Here is a 17,290-nt window from a genome sequence, read left to right on the forward strand (position 1 = left end):
TTACTTTTGACCCTTTCAGATTAACATCAATATTCGGCATTTTTAACTTGGGATCTGTCATTTTTGCATCAGTACCTTTAATGTCAATGGCTTGAGCACTGATGTCAACATCAGGTGCTTTCCAATCTATATTTGCTTTGGGCAAGTTTATGTCAACATTGGGGCCCTCCAATTTTGAATCTTTAAAGGCAAAAGATGGTATCTTCATTTTTGGCATTTCAAATCCAGCTTGTAGTCCTTCAAGATCAGGAGATGGACATTTAATATCAACATCTGGTACTTTTATTTCACCTTCAATCTTAGGGGCTGATAAGCTCATATCACCTTCATTCTTTGGCACTTTTAAATTAAATTCCGGCATGACAATTTTGGGTCCTGATATTTTTTCCATTTGTAATTTGGAGCCTTTCAGCTTGCCACTCTCAATATCAATCTCTGGTTTTTTGATGTCCAGCTCTTGTGCTTCAAGGTCAATGTCACCTTTTGAGAGGTTTACATCAATGTCTGGCCCTTCAAATTCTGGACTTGAAATACCAAATGATGACATTTTGAAGCCACCTTTAGGGGCATCAATTTCCACACTGAGTCCCTCAAAATCAACCTCTGAACCTTTGTTGTCTCCTTTAAATTCAGGAAGTGAAACATCTGCATCGCCCTCAACCTTTGGACCTTTGAGTTTCATATCAAAGTCAGGCATCTTTAGTCCCTTAATGGATGGCAATTTAAATGTATGTCCTTTTAGGTTTGCATCTGGACCTTTAATGTCAATGGATGAAGTATTGATGTCAACACCAGGTGCTTTCAAATCTATATTTGTTTTGGGCAAGTTTATGTCAACATCTGAGCCCTCAGTTTTTGGACCTTTAAAGGCAAAAGATGGCATCTTGATTTTTGGCATTTCAAATCCAGCTTTTGGTCCTTCAATTTCAAGAGATGAATTTTTAATGTCAACATCTGGTACTTTTATGTCACCTTCAATCTTAGGGGCTGATAAGCTTATATCACCTTCATTCTTAGGCATTTTCAAATTAATTTCCGGCATGAACATTTTGGGTCCTGATATTTCTGCCATCTGGAATTTGGAGCCTATCAGCTTGCTACTTGGACACTCAACATCGATCTCGGGTTTTTTGATGTCCAGCTCTGGTGCTTCAAGGTCAATGTCACCTTTTGGGAGGTTTACATCAATGTCTGGCCTTTCCAATTTTGGAAGTGAAATATCAAATGACGGCATTTTGAAGCCACCTTTAGGGGCATCATTGTCCACACACAGTCCCTCAAAATCAACCTCTGAACCTTTGTTGTCTCCTTTAAATTCAGGAAGTGAAACATCTGCATCGCCCTCAACCTTTGGACCTTTGAGTTTCATATCAAAGTCAGGCATCTTTAGTCCCTTAATGGATGGCAATTTAAATGTATGTCCTTTTAGGTTTGCATCTGGACCTTTAATGTCAATGGCTGGAGCACTGATGTCAACATCAGGTGCTTTCCAATCTACATTTGCTTTGGGCAAGTTTATGTCAACATTGGGGCCCTCCAATTTTGAATCTTTCAAGCCAAAAGATGGTATCTTGATTTTTGGTATTTCAAATCCAGCTTTTGGTCCTTCAATATCAGGAGATGGACCTTTAATGTCAACATCTGGTACTTTTATGTCACCTTCAATCTTAGGCATTTTCAAATTAATTTCTGGCATGAACATTTTGGATCCTGATATTTTTGGCATCTGGATTTTTGAGCCTTTCAGTTTGCCACTTGGACTCTCAATATTAATCTCTGGTTTATTCATGTCCAGCTCTGGTGCTTCAAGGTCAATGTCACCTTTTGGGAGGTTTACATCAATGTCTGGCCCTTCCAATTCTGGACTTGAAATACCAAATGATGACATTTTGAAGCCACCTTTAGGGGGATCAATTTCCACACTGAGTCCCTCAAAATCAACCTCTGAACCTTTGATGTCTCCTTCAAATTCAGGAAGTGAAACATCTGCATCACCCTGAACCTTTAGACCTTTGAGTTTCGTATCAAAGTCAGGCATCTTAAGTCCCTTAATGGATGGCACTTTAAATGTATGTCCTTTTAGGTTTGCATCTGGATCTTCATTGTCAATGGATGAAGTATTGATGTCAACACCAGGTGCTTTCAAATCTATATTTGTTTTGGGCAAGTTTATGTCAACATCTGAGCCCTCCGTTTTTGGACCTTTAAAGGCAAAAGATGGCATCTTGATTTTTGGCATTTCAAATCCAGCTTTTGGTCCTTCAATTTCAAGAGATGAATTTATAATGTCAACATCTGGTTCTTTCATGTCACCTTCTATCTGTGAACCACCTTCAAATGTTGAACCTTTTAAATTCAAATCTGCATTTGGTATGGAAATCTTGGATGGAGATATGTTTGGCATCTGGAATTTACCACCTTTCAGTTCTCCACTCTGACTACCACTTCCTTTTATGTCCAGTTCTGGTGTTGTAAGGCCAACATCAGCACTTGAGAGGCCCACATCAATATCTGGACTTTCAAGTCTTGCACCTGAAAAGCCAAATGCTGGCATTCTAACCTTGGGCATTTTAAAACCTCTTGTAGGGGCATCAATGTCAACTTCTGGACCCTCAATGTCAACTTCTGGACCTTCAATGTCTCCTTTCGGAAGTGAAACATCAACTTTTCCCTTAACTTTAGGATCTTTGAGTTTAACGTCCAAATCATTGTCATTATTGTCAACATCACATGCTTTCAAATCAATGTTTACTTTGGGCAAGTTTATGTCAAAGTCTGGGCCCTCCAGTTCTTTACCTTTTAAGCCAAAAGATAGCATCTTGATTTTTGGCATTTCAAATCCTCCTTTTCGTCCCTCTACATCAGTGGATGGACCTTTAATGTCAACACCTGGTATTTTCATGTCACCTATCTTTGGGGCTGAAAGGTCTGGAACAGATATCTTTGGTAAACCAATTTTGGATTCCGTTATCTTACCACTTGAGCATTCAATGTTAATGCCTGGCCCCTTGATTTCCATTTGTGGTGGCTTTATTTCTGTATCAACTTTTGGGAGGTTTACATCAATATCCATCCTTTCAATATTTGATCCAGAATTGCCAAATGATTGCATTTCAATTTTTGGCAAATCAATTTCATCTTTTGAAACATCAATGTCAACTGAATGTTTTAAGTGAACCTCAGAAACCGTCATGTCGCCTTTTATCTTTGGAGTGACTAGGCAAATATCACCCTCCATTGTGGGGCCTTTCCCATCAACATCCACATCTGGCATTGGAATTTTGTGCCTAATGTGAATTTCTGACCCCTCGATGTCAAGTCCTGGTGCTTTTTTCACTTTGTTCATCTTAACATCAGGCCCCTCAAACTCTGAACCAGAAAACCCAAGAGATGGCTGTTTAAATCCACCTGACATTTTTGGTCCTTTACTCTCAATGCCTGAAGGTTTGATATGAACAGCTGGTGCATGTAAATCTCTAGTTAACTCTAGGCCATCCCTTTTCAAATTTGTCCCTATTAAATTGAGATTTGTTACATCATGTTTTGGAGGTTTTACCTCATCACCAGTACACTTGTTAATGTTTGGTAAGTTAATGTCAACACTAGGTGCTTTCAATGTCACATTTGCTTTGGGAAGGTTTATGTCAACATTTTGATTGGTTGTATTTGCAAATGAAGGATCAACTGAAGAATATCCAGATGTAACATTACCTGTTGTAATCTTTGTGTCATCAATCCACCTACTAGGTTTTTCAGTATTAGAATCTGTGCCATCCCCTGCAAGCCTTGTTTTATTTTTTGTCACTGGCAGAGTTATGCTTTCAGTTACACTTCCTTTTGGTAACCCAACTAAAGAGGTGTCAAAACCTACTTGTGTTCTGCTTGTGGTGGAAGTGGATAACTGCACGGTATTTGATGGTAAAGGCAGACTGATAGACCCTCCATTATTATCAGTTGAGATGTGTCCTGACCCTGGAATTGCTTCAAATCGGCTGTCAGGGTTTGTGTTGTCTCGTGTAATTTCCATTTCTGAAAACTGAACGCTACCTGGCTCGCCACTGTCCCTGGTGTGTTCATTGTCCTTGCTTCCTTTCATTCCAAAACCAGATCCTGTTATTCTGATCTCAGAATTACCTCCTCCATCTCTTACGGTCATTTTCCCACTTCTACCACCCCAACTTGTCTTTGTGGGGCTGACTTGTGGCACATTGACAGTTACATTACTCGTCTCAAAAACCCCCTCTTCTCCACCCACTTTACCCGAGAGGCTGGCATGAGAAACTCTGCTAGGAGAGCCATCTCCCATGTCATGCTTTAGCCTTTTAGACTCAGGACTTGAAAATTCAAGTTGCTCACTGATACCACTTGGCATATCCACTGTGTAGGTGGTGATGCGACGAGTGATGGTGGTGATTGTGCTCCCATCGCTGCTTGTGCTGCTGTGCCTTTCTGTGCGAACATCTACTCCTTCAGCAAGGTCCTCAGACTTCAGCCTTGGTTTGATCTTCTTTGAGTATATTCTCTTATAGTCCTCATCATCCCCACTCTGTAATTTAAAAAAAACAAGTGTGAAAGTGTCTAAGAAGCTTCTCAAATAAAGATGAGTGAAAAACTTTCAAAGGGAAACTTACCAGAATTATATCTGGACTGGAACCACCGTAGCGGGCTTTTCCTTCCCATGTGAGGGTACCCATTGGTGAACGACATGGCGTGCTCAGGGGCGAGTAGCCCGGAGATTTTTCTCCTTTGTTTTGTAGTTTCAGTCCAACCTTGTGTTTATTTAATGTCTTTAGTAGCTCCGCTGTTTCGTCCGAGCTCATGTTCTCAAAGTAGATTGTTGCACCCACAATCTGGTCACCTGTGAATTACATCAAGAGCAAAGCAAGATACAAACTGAAATAAACAGCAAAATACCAAATGACAATGTTCACATAGCTAAAAATGTTGAATTAGAGCACAGTCTGGGCTGATTATAGCCATCACTGATTAATCGATACCGGTCAATAGCCCGATCACTTGATCAGCAACTGATGTAATAACTTTTTTGTTGCTTGTATATTCTGTGGCTCTGTGCTTTGCTACAAAATTACAACACTGGGAGAAGTGCACTAGTTCAGTGTTTGCAGTTACATTTGGCTTTCTATTAGTTTATCCATGCTTTGTGCTTGAGATTCAAGCAACTTTATTTCCATAAAACAATGTAAAGAATATTCAAAAACACAGTTTGCACAAGTTTGCCTTTTCTTATCTATCAGTGGCTTTAGTCCTTATATTGACAGTGTTAAAGTTCCTTATTTTAATTTAATTCAACTTTATTTACAGGTATATAGCACAAATTACAACAATAGTCATCTCAAAGCCATTACTATTATGTATATTATACAATTCTTAAGAAAAAAAAGAAAAAACCCAACAAATCCACATGAACATTCAGTAGTGTTTTGCCTTTGTCTTGAATCATATGTTGGGTATCACGAGATTTAGTGTTCATATACAGTGTATATCCTGTGTGTATCAATGTTCAGATCAGCTGTTGACTGATATATTGGTTATCGACAGATATATCAGTATCGGTGAAAATCGGGCCCCACTTTAAATCAAATGCAGAGAGCTTGTTTGATTGTTGGTTTATGGAAACTTTAAAGCTTAATACGTGAATGAAAGAAAAAAGTTGGTTACCTTCATAAACTTTCCCAGATCTTGCAGCAGGCGATTCTCCTTTCACCTCCTTCACAAAGATCTCTCCACCACTTGTCTGTTCAATCGTCAAGCCAGTTTTGTCTGGACCTTCCCAGTCTGGAAAAAGGACTTCCCTGGTATCCTCATCCACATCCATCTGTGCACAAAATCATAGACACAATTAGTACAATACTAATGTTGTGAGGCATGCTGCATCAGTTGACATCGAAATACCTCTCTTTTGTTTTCCTCCATTCCAGCCATTATGTGTCTAAAACTTTGTTTTCGTTTTCCTGCATAAATCAGAGACATAAAAAAAGCATGAAGTGTTAAGTATTGTCCAGAAAATAAAACAAAATTTACAGTGATAGATGCAATAGTTAGCAAAGTGTGTGCTAGGGTGTAGAGATTATTTGTCTTCTACTTCTCACTTATTGTCTAAAATAATTGCCATTTGCTGGAATGTGAGATTTAAAATTTACAGCAGTTCAGTTTTTGTTCCAATTAAGATTTCAGATTTTTTTTGCCCATCATAAAACTATTAAGTCATTTCTTGGTTTTGTTTGCAAACCCACTTTACAACACTAGGTGGTAGCATACATCTTTCACAGTCCTTAGCATCAATTTCCCTTCAGCAACAAACTCCTGCCTCATGTCTTCCAGGACTTTGTGTTTTGGAAAATTGGTTAAAGTCAAGACCACACCCTGCTCTAAGGGAAGGAGCAAAATCCGGTGTCTAAAATTTGGGTACAAAGTAAACAAGAATACATCGAGCCGCCTTTGTGAAAACAGACACTCAGAGGGAGAAGAAGAGAGGAAAAAAACATTGTCAGACATATATTAGTAAGTTAAAGTACGTAAAGTAAGTGTGACACACCCATATGCAAAAACGTCAGGCTGGTTGTATTATAAGGCAGGAAGTACTTTTAGTGCACGTACCCAGTGGCAAAACACGGTCTTATTAAAGCTGGAAGTTTAGAATTTGTTTGAATCAACACAATGTTATTCAGGCATGATCACACAATGTCAAAACATGACAACTCTAAACCTTCCTCTCACAGATTTGAAACAATCAACCCTTTGTATCCAAACATACCAGTATACAGTGATGGCAGAAATATTTTGGACAGACCAGTGTCTATGTTGGTTTAGATCAGCTTTTCTACTTAGATTCCAAATATTTTGGAACATTTTCTTTAATAAGATTTCTACATGATCATAAATGAACAAACAACACATTATAGCCATTACAATTTGTTCATCAACATCAGCCGGCTTAACCATGCACTCGGACAGCAAAAACGACACAATATGACTCAATAATGCGTCTTGTTACATTATAATATATTATTTATGTATGGTTTAACAACTAAAGGCCAAATAGATCAAGCCACAGCTAGCACATTATGTAAAACTTGCAACAATGTGTTAGGCATTTGCAGTCTACTCCAAGTTGGTTTTTAAAGGCTTTTATTTATTATTCTGGATCTAATTGATCCAAGACTTACTTATTAACTTTTGCATAGTTTTGTCTATTATTTTGCATAAATGGGTAACAAAACTTTTTCCATCATTTGAGATATGTAATTGGTTGCTGATTTGCCGAGGTATATATTAAAGGAACCTCAAGAGGGAAGAAAGAAGGAAAAGTTGTAAACAAAACACTTGCCATATGGATTGTACATGTATGTTAATAATGGCTTTTATACACTTAATGAAAACAAATTGTCATTGTTCTTTCCGCGTCAACAACAATGTTAAAGTCACTTTTTAAAAAAATTATTTTCCAGGTTCTCAGAGAAAAAAAAATATATGCTCAAACAGAGAAATCAATAAGACAATAAGACCCCAGATCTCGACTGAATTTAAGATCGCTCCTTGAAGCATCAACGTTCAAATTAATGTCCTGCAGCAGTGAGCTCGCCCTTTGGCTCCAACCATCTGTGCTTGATCAACATTTACAGTATCTGCATTACATCAGCACTTCTCAACTGATTTGGATTGGAAACCCAACCTACCATCAACCACTGAAAAAAAGCAATGAACCAAATCAAAGCCAATTTTCAACTTTCAACATTAACACTAAACTTCGATGCAGTTATATCAAATCAATGTCAGCTATTGTACGTCATTGCTGAGAAAACTCTTTTTTATACAATATTTCTATCCAGAAAGTCAAAAACAATACAAAAATATCAATTCAAATGTAATATTAGTTCAACAGTAGATGGCATTGTAACCCATAAATCTTTAAAACTATAATTTTTTGGTCCCAACCCACCAGTTGAGAAACTTTAGATGAAGCTAAAATGCATCAATGTGGGAGAGCCAATTCCAATACCGTCTATAAGATAGAAATTCGTTCATAGTAAGTAACAGCTTTTACACTTGGCACATCATTGTTTTTTTTTATAAACTTGGACATTGCATTGGATGTTGACGTTAAATAGTTTCCAGTTCAACTTAAAATAATCTTAAACGTGCAAAAACAGCAGAGCAGTGTTTCACATTTGCCTCCCAGCAACTCGGTACAAAAAGCCTGACCTTTTAGCAAATATCAAATTTGTATCCAACCTGAGACTGGTTAGCATTACCCTACAGCAGTGTTTTCGCAACAGTAATACACCATTGAGGTGAGAAGGCAAGTTGGTAAGGAAAAATATATAGAACTCTTATTTTTAATGTTCAATCCACTCCTTTTGCTAATCTGTGCAATGCCTTTCTGAAGAGGAAGAAAAAGACGTTGACTGTTCTTTAAGTTTTTAGTTTTAAGTTAATTGACAAGATTTCAACCAATATAAAGAGTTAACCAACTAACAATAAAAGTACCTTTTCAAGAAAGAGAGACAAAACAATTCAAAGACCAGACGGGTATGTTGTGAAGAATGGAATAAAAATGGAAATGATAAATGGCTAACACTGAAAAATCATTATTATTACAGTTGCACACCCTAAAGCCTCAGTAAATACAAGCTGCTCTCTCCACTTTTTCTCCCTCATGATTCTTCCCCTTTTGGTAAACATTGTGGAATGCATTAATTAAAACTAAAGTAGGATTTGGAAGTCATTTGATTCAAAATGATCATGTGATCAGAAGTGAATTGTGTTGTTTACAGAAGCTGAACAAATAAGTCTCTGTTCATTGAATCATTACAGTCAGGTAGCCTGTGACAGCATTACAATCAGTCAATCTTTCCATTGGTACTGTGACTTTAGCACATGGTGGCATAATTTCATTGTTTATTAAAAGAAGAAAGAAAAAAAAAGTTATTTCCCAGTATTTTTTGCGTGAAAGATGCCACTCACTGTCTGTCATGTTTAGGGTCTGGTATGTGTGATGACATGGGGTGATATGAGGACAAGCCAGACAAACAATAGCACATATGGGCATTTCTTATATCCAGTCAATAGCAACAAAAGGTATGTGTAACTCTTGACTCCAGAGGAATAAATGACTGCCAGCTGTCCACCATAAAAATCTCAGACTGAGTTTGGCGGGCTTTTGTCAGGGTTGTTTCATAAGTCGGGAGCGGGCTTTAAGTGGAACAGGTGGTTGCCTTTGAGTCGCTTTTTTCACTCCGTTCTAACTCTTCGAAGAACTGGCAGAGTGTCATGTTACCTTCACAGCGGAACAGCAAAGTCATGACCTTCTAGATATAAAGACTTTGCATTAGAACAGAGATATAGCAGTTATAGCACCATCTAGATGTAAAATTACGGTTCTAGCTAAGGTTGGGGTCAATTATAATTGTAATCGCGTAATTATAATTAATTACAATTATGGCATAATTGTAATTTTAAGAATCTGAAGTTTTTTGAATAGGGACAATACAATTTTACATAGTAATACTGTGAATGTAACTGATGTTTTGTACAAAGAGTTGATAGCTATTGCTAAATTCCAACTCTTGTCCCCAGTTGGGCTTATATATAAGATATTATAATAAATGCAATCATTTTTAATGTAAAAATACTTAAACAACACCGTACACAAAAAAAAGACATACAATCATCATAACACTATATGAATAAAAGTTAGTAAAATTGTAATTGAACACGAACTCAACACTGGTTGTACCTAAGTTTTTTTTTCCTTTTTTTTTCTGTTTTTGAAGGGTGCTTGAACTATCCATTTGTTTTTTCTATTGCAGCTTATTCCTGAACTCAGGGTAGTGGTCTAAAGGCAGTCTGTCACAAGGCTACATAAGAACCAACATAGTGACAATTTAAAAACTCTAATTAACCCAGCATACTTGTTTAAGTGGGAGAAACATGCAAACCCCACACCAAAAGGTCCCAGTGTGCTGGCATTGGAACCAGTTACCATATGCAATGTTTAGGTATATCAAAAAACACTCACCACAAACTGCTCAAGCAAAGCAAAGGGCCTCCTTCTGATGCTGTTGCGCTACAATTCTTGACTTCTGTTAAAAGAGGAGCAAAAACAAAAATAGGTTAACTTAGTGTATTCATTTCTGGGTGCTCAACAAAGTGCCAATAAAGGTGACGAAAAGCTTTGGATGTATACAGAAGTGTGGATGAATAAAGCAGGAAACAATGCCAAAAACTTTGCCTCTTTCGCAAGAGCCTGCATTTGCGTACTTGACTCAACAGCTGCTCATTTTCACAGATATCAGTGGCCATGTTTACATGGGAGCTTTAATTCCTCTTTAACCTGACCTTGTAAATAGTTAATTCCTAATGCAAATTTAATTCCGAGTTAAATTTAAATCCGAATTAAGTGGCTGGTTTATTCCGTTTTTAATTCTGAATTAGATAATTCCTCTTTCTTGTTAACACTTAACTTGGTTAATTCTGCTTTAAGTTAATTCGAGTCATTTTGTGCTTGTGCGACTTGCGGCAATGACACGCTGGTGATGACATAATCCAAGATGGCGGTGGCCCAGACTCCAACCGAGACTTAAGAGCCTTATAAGACATGGATATAATGAAAAGAGTGGATGGGCAGAGGCATAAACATGCAAACTTTCACACAAACTTATTAAACACACACAGACATTGGTAAACGGAAAAGGCTTCACCGGACGGCTGGCACTTGGACCCGGAGGCAGAGTAAATGCGCCCCTGTACTGCATGTACAGGCTGTAATATTTATCATTTTACCTGATGTTAGAACTACTATCTTAACTAGGGACCAACTATTTATTCCTGGTTACTGTTTTCCAGAGTTTTACTGGGCTTTTTACTGGTGATTAGCTCCTATCTCTCTTCCGCTCGGTGGTCCAAACTGAAACCATGTGTTATTGTCCAGCTGCTGCTTCAAAACTACAATCAAAATATAAGTGAAAACAGTTGTCATGTGTGGTCGTCTGTGTTACAGCCAACAATAAAAGGTTTGTTGTGTGTTTTCCCTGATAGACATGATAGTCACGTTCGCCCTCTGTCCAATCAGAGCCTTCCCAACCCCCAGGCCTAAAGCGGAATTAACTAAAGCCAAATAAACCAGTTTTCCATGTAAACCTCAGTTCGTGAATTACTATTTCGATGTAAACACGAAGCAGAACACTTTAATTCCGAATTATTTAATTGGGAATAACAAATTCCGAATTAAAAAAAAACATGTAACTGTGGCCAGTGTTGCATAAATGGGGCGTCCTTGTATGACAACACTATGAATACAGTGGTTATGTTAAAAAAAATTCCTACTCACATGCTTAATAGACCTTTCACAAGCAAAGATGATTAACTAGCCAGTGGAAGCAGTACTGAACATGAAGTTTAATGCAAAAGTTCTATTGGATGAATAAATCCAGATATGTTGGTAGTGACAATCTCATTATCTCTGTGCAAAACAAATAAAAAATGCAGACAATGGCAAGTATCTAACAAGAAAGGAAGGATTTATTGATGTACTGCAATATAGCAACAAAAACCAGCTGGCAAATAAGCAAATCCAGAATCTATAATCCAAATTCTCCTTGTAATAACTATCCAGTCTTCCAGATTGTGTCAACCCACTGAAATAACCCACTGAAAAATACAAACCCTCCTCTTGGAGCCTCAGTGCAAACAGATTCAGACATGATGTGTGCACAACCAGCCAACTACTGGTGGGAACATGTCCCTCCCAAAAATTCTTCCAGCAGAGGCTCACAAACCCATTCTTTAACTTCCCCTCCCCAACACTGCATTTTCAATAAACTGTTCATTATATGGGGGGGAATTATACATAATAACTGTGTTTATGCATCTTTTAACAGCCAGGTTTAAGACTATTATAATGAGATGTGAGAAAGTGAGTAAACACTCTTTGAAGCTGATAATACTTCTGTGCATATTGTTTAAACTGATAAAGTTATAGCCAAGAACGTGTGATTCAACTGCCTTAAATGCTTGACTGGGTCTTACATTAAACTGGCACATAGTTGAGATAAAGGGTAGCCAGTATGTTGTCATGTGTGTGTGAGAAGCCTTGTGCTACAGCAGCTGTGTACACTCCAGCTCATGCTTTTGTAACAGACATATTAATCAGACTGCCATGTCTGGAGTCATTCGTGTAAAGACTATATGACTTCAGGCTACAAGCTAGAAATAAAAAGAGATCAGGGTTTAGGTAATGGAACAATTGGCAAATCTGTTAACACTAATTGTTTTAGTAATGGTGCACTGCAAATATACAAAATGCATAGATATTTCCATGTTGTTAACTTTGCGGCACAAAAGTACAAACTTTTGACAACATCACACAATGAGGTTCATGTCACTTTGCCTGATATCTACTTTACTTGTAAAGGGAACAGCTCTGTGCACAGCCCCACCCAGGGACTCCAGTCACACGTATTTCTTGATAGAGCCGCCAGGCCAGCTGGAAGGGAGCCCAGCCTCTCCCCACTGGTGACTAACTCCAAAGAAATGTCCTCTTTCTCTCTCAGACTCCAGCTTCAAGCTACGCCACTCGCACTGCACTGTGCTTAAAGGGCCCATGTTACGCTAAATGATATTTTCTGTGCTTTAAACAAAAAAGTGCTATTTGGGCTTCATACACATTTTCTTACTGCAGGGCGAGCCCAAACACCTCGCTCCAATTTGATGACGCGTTCCCACTTTGATGACGAAAAATAGCACGACATGGGACCTTTAAGTTCCCACCTTCCTGTGGTCAGTCTACCATGTCCCCCAAAACTTCAAGTTATGCTTATATATGCATAAACAGCACATTCAAATCATGTGCGTTTACCCATACAAACTCTCGAGAATTAATGACATGCAACGAGAGCTCAGAACATATTCCTGCTTTATTGCCTATGGTGTTGTCACCAACACTTGGAGATGCTTGAGGGCTTGGATTTGTTAGTTTACTTGATCTAAATCAATGTTCTGTGTATGCCTTCATTCTCAAACACAGGCCCCACCTTTCTATTTCTCAAGAGCACGTACCTGAATTGCTTAACTGTCTTACTTTTTACCCAAGTATGTCATCGCACACCAGATTTAAAAAAAAAAAAAAAAAAGTTCAACTGAACCAATCAAGACAAAATCTATTCAGTTTTGTTAACAGAGAAATAATTACATCTTGGTCAAAAAGTGAGGCAATAAGACAGTGAGAGTACAAGGAATCAGTTTTGTTAATAATGACCTTAGCCTACACTTTTTCTGTCCAAAAAATGCAGATATGTGCAAGCGGTATTTCTCTGCATTTAATGGTCTACAGAGCCCTTTACCAAGCTACAAGACCAAATCCCGCCAACGACTGACTTTTTCTGGCTTAACTATTGTAAATTTGACTCTCATGTCCAAAGCCACACTGATCTAAGAAAACTAAACTTGCCTTAAAACCTACAAGTGTTAGCCTAATGTTAAAAAGAGGGGAACATGAAGATTCCAATATTAATAAAGCAGAGACAACCAAATAAACAATGGCTCCCCTCCTATTATAACGCAATGTTCTCTATGACATCCCAAACCAAGAAAGGATTGTACTTTGCATTTCCTGTCCTAGGGCTTGATATGTTTTCCATATGAGCAAACATTTTTTGGGACTATTTCTTTCATTTACAAAAGCCATTCTCAATGAAGATAAAAGATGGAAAGATGCCCAACTATTCCAAAAGAGAAACTCCGTATGCAAAGAGAAAGCTATGAATGCAGATGTTGAACTTGCATAACTAGTTATTCAAAACAAAGAGGGATTGTTTATTTCAAGCAGCAACAAAACAATATGGACAGAGATATCTATGATATATTGTGGCCTAAAAAGGCATGGATTACAGGTGTATACTACATAGATAACACTACCAAAACTGCACAGATGGCAGCAAAAGAGGGCCATCAATTTCGCACCAGAGTTGTGCTAAGCTGTTTACTGCTGGGCGGTGAGAAGTGTCACCCTTGATGAGGCTGCACTAGATAAAGAATCCAAAACAAAGCTGGATGTATTTTTGTATTTACATTCCAGGCCCTGCTGTCTGACATTCTGGGCACCTCAATCCAAATAAAATTTTGGTACCAGATGCTGCTTGTCTTTCTCTCTGACAGCGGAACATAACAATGTGTAGTGGGGCTTGGTTGGAAAGCAGAGCATTATTATCATTTCAAATTTTATTTTGGTGCAGATGTTTTGTTTAACAGTTTTTCCTACAGGTGGAAAGTAAATCACACCTTTTTTTTTTCTTTTTTTAATCACATGCTTGCAAAGTGTTGCCCAGTTTGAAACAACACTGAAGAGTTCTTACTTGCATGCACTTGCTAAGGGTGTGACTTCCACAGGCATTATGTGTTACTTGTGATAACCATCTCATTGCATTTTTCAAAAGACTATTTCATAAAGACAAACCACAGTAAATTATCAGCACTCTGTGGAGAATAATGAGGACAAGCTGAAGCATTCCAAGCCTGCAGTAAATGTGTGATAAGGGAGGGACAGCAGGAGAGATTGCCTAGAAAGGCCTTGCACATTAGCTTTGTAAGCAGCAAACAGACGAACCTCCCTATATACATCTGCTATTGTTGCATTTACCAAATCTGCATTAGTTCTAAGAGCTCATTTTTGTTCAGATATGAGAAGGAAAAGCCACTGTTGCATTTACTTCCTTTTCTTCTCGTTCGCTCCATAATATCCATCTGCACGTAAAAGTGCGCAGTTCACAACACCCAGCCAGAAAAGCATTGCGGAAATAACAGAGGAAGTCTGTTAAAGAACAGTTTCCTTAAGTTTCACTCTGGTTTAAAAGCTTAGCACCACTCCCCATGTTCCTACTGTCAATCAACAGAGCAGGAATATGCATTGACCACAATGATTCAACATAGTTCATTTAAGACACTCAACTGTCACGAGGCAGGCCCTTTCTTAAAAATACCATTTCTCACATGGAAAGAGAAGATTGTTCTCATTAATGTTTCTTTAAGTTTATATATGAATATATGATTTATTCATTTATTCATATTCTTTTTTTATGTCAAACCTAAACAGTAGCAGGAGATTACAGTGTAAACGACATGCCTCCACAGATCGACCTTTAGCCTTATGTCACCATTTGGCTCTTCAGGCCATCTGTGTCAGAGTCAATAACCGTGATGAAAGCAGTCCGACAAAAATGCCAGACATTTACAGCTGTAGAGTTTGACTTTGCTTTGAGCAGTTCTGCAACGCAAACTTAGCAAAGCAGGAAGCAGCTTTCCTCAACACTCAACTAAACTTTTGGGTGTGGCCGAAGCAGCTTTGGGAGGAAAAGAAAGTGCGCACACAATGTCAGATGGCTTTAAGAGAACACAAACTATTCAGAGTAACTGTTTTCTTCTCTAATTTTATTTTTACTCAACTGAAATGTATAAAATCATGCCCACATGAAAAATAATATATTCATCAACTACAGGCGAAAGCCACTTAAGGTTTACAACTCAATAATCTTTGGACTTTTTGGCTTTAAAAAGGCACTTTTCTCCGACAAATGTGCAGATTCTTAGCTCCCCCTTTTTGCCTCAAACCTGGTTTCAATTAGCTTGTCTTTCCAAACCACTACATTCCATTACTCCCCTCCTAACCCCCCCCCCCCCCCCCCCCCCCCCCCCCCCTTCCCCCTTAGTTACTCACTCCCTGACTCTTTCCCCGTCTTCCTCCCTTCATCTCCCCCACTCACCCTGGCCAGGAGCCCAGGTTAAGTAACCCAAGGTGGCTCAGAGTGAAGCGTCTCTCCAAAACTTTACAAAAAAACTCTTTGACAAAAGATTCATGCTCAAACACACTTAAATTCCTTTAGACATTTCTAACTCAAATGACAAGAGCAAAGCTTGAACAAACTTTGTGTTTTGACTTGACGCACCTTATTTTATTCTTTGGTAAGACTCAAACGAAGACCTTTTCAACAAGCATGGCTGCTCTTTTCTTTTGGTCTTTTTCAGGGTTTTTTTTTTTTGGTTTTTTTAGACTGTGAAGGGTGTGCCTCTGTGAGGAGACAGCTAAGCAAGAGCGGAGAGAGGAAAAAGAAGAAGGGGGGAGAAGGAGGTGGAGCAGAGGGATCCACACCCAAGCTTGCAGAAGTCTCACAGGGCATGCAGCACCTTCTCCTTAAACCTGATAGTTTCAATTATTTATCAAACACGTAAATGGGAAACAGAAGTGTTTCTGCCCAGTTCAATCACATCCCATTAAATGTATAAAAAAAACAGAATTCACTAAAGACTATGAAAATCACCAAGCAAAACAGATGGTACATCTTTTTATCTGTTTTTTTTTTTTTTTTTTAAAAACCCTTTTTATTGTCTTCGTCAAAGTACAAAGTATACCTCACCCTGACATGTGTCATGAACAACAACCAATGTTAGAGGAAACTTAAAGTGTGCGTCTCCAGCCAGGCCTTCTGCGTGCGTTACACGCACATACACTTTCTCAGCCCCTCAAAGCTTCAAAGAAGTAATAAAGGTTGTTTACACTATACCAAAGTATAACCATAAAGTCAATAAATCCTCACCCACACACAGACACCAGCCACTACAACTATACTGGAAATCAGATAAGAAACAGTCTTGCAGTTCAGCCATAAAAACTTCAGCCAAGTTATAACATCAGGAAAAAACACAGTTCAGTAATGCAAGTTTAAATAAATACATTCATTTTCTTTTGAAACTTTGGTGTAGAATAGGTATGTCTTTACCTGTGCGCAGTCTTAGCGCCCAAGAAGCCTCATTCCAGCTTGAGCATCCTGGAAAACTTGTCCTCTTCTCCCCACCTTGAAAAACACTCTCACAACTTCTCAGTCTGTGAAGAGTCTGTCACTGTTTCTCTGCTTCTTGATGAACCAGATTTCCAGGGCGTTTTCTCACCAGCCCATCCCTCCTCCCTCCTGCTATAGCTCTGGTAGATTTTTTTTTTTTTTTTTTTCTCCTGTGTGGCTGCTCTTCTGGGCTGAACAGAGTGGGCGGACTGGGAGCAGGGTTGGGCTCCTGGTTTGCAGAGGGAGGGGACCCAAGGGAAGGAGTGGTCCGTAGCAGGCAAAGGGACCACCCACTGCCTCACAATGTTCCAATGACATGCAACAGGAGAGATTCTGCAAAAAAGGAAAGAAAAGACCAAATGTAAGGCATTCCTCTGTAACTACAGTTATTACAAACTGCTGCACTATGAGGGTTTAACAACTTTCTCCAAAAACACAAC

The 17,290-nt window shown here is 38.6% G+C and overlaps 1 protein-coding gene across 1 annotated transcript in view; it reads right to left on the minus strand.

The window, feature by feature from the left end:
- Nucleotides 1-17,030, minus strand: part of ahnak (AHNAK nucleoprotein) — a 37,185-nt gene extending 20,155 nt beyond the window's left edge. Inside the window, exons 1-7 of the mRNA XM_028459049.1 lie at nucleotides 16,791-17,030; nucleotides 10,040-10,103; nucleotides 5,914-5,972; nucleotides 5,680-5,836; nucleotides 4,632-4,858; nucleotides 2,611-4,546; nucleotides 1,924-2,259 (exon numbers count right to left, since the gene is read on the minus strand). Of these exons, the coding sequence (XP_028314850.1) occupies nucleotides 1,924-2,259; nucleotides 2,611-4,546; nucleotides 4,632-4,858; nucleotides 5,680-5,836; nucleotides 5,914-5,943 (2,686 nt within the window). The 5' untranslated portion in view covers nucleotides 5,944-5,972; nucleotides 10,040-10,103; nucleotides 16,791-17,030. The remainder of the gene's footprint in view (nucleotides 1-1,923; nucleotides 2,260-2,610; nucleotides 4,547-4,631; nucleotides 4,859-5,679; nucleotides 5,837-5,913; nucleotides 5,973-10,039; nucleotides 10,104-16,790) is intronic.
- Between the last annotated feature and the right edge of the window lie 260 nt (nucleotides 17,031-17,290).

Source organism: Gouania willdenowi, chromosome 10 (genome assembly GCF_900634775.1).
Source record: "Gouania willdenowi chromosome 10, fGouWil2.1, whole genome shotgun sequence".
NCBI classification, from domain to species: Eukaryota; Metazoa; Chordata; class Actinopteri; order Blenniiformes; family Gobiesocidae; genus Gouania; species Gouania willdenowi.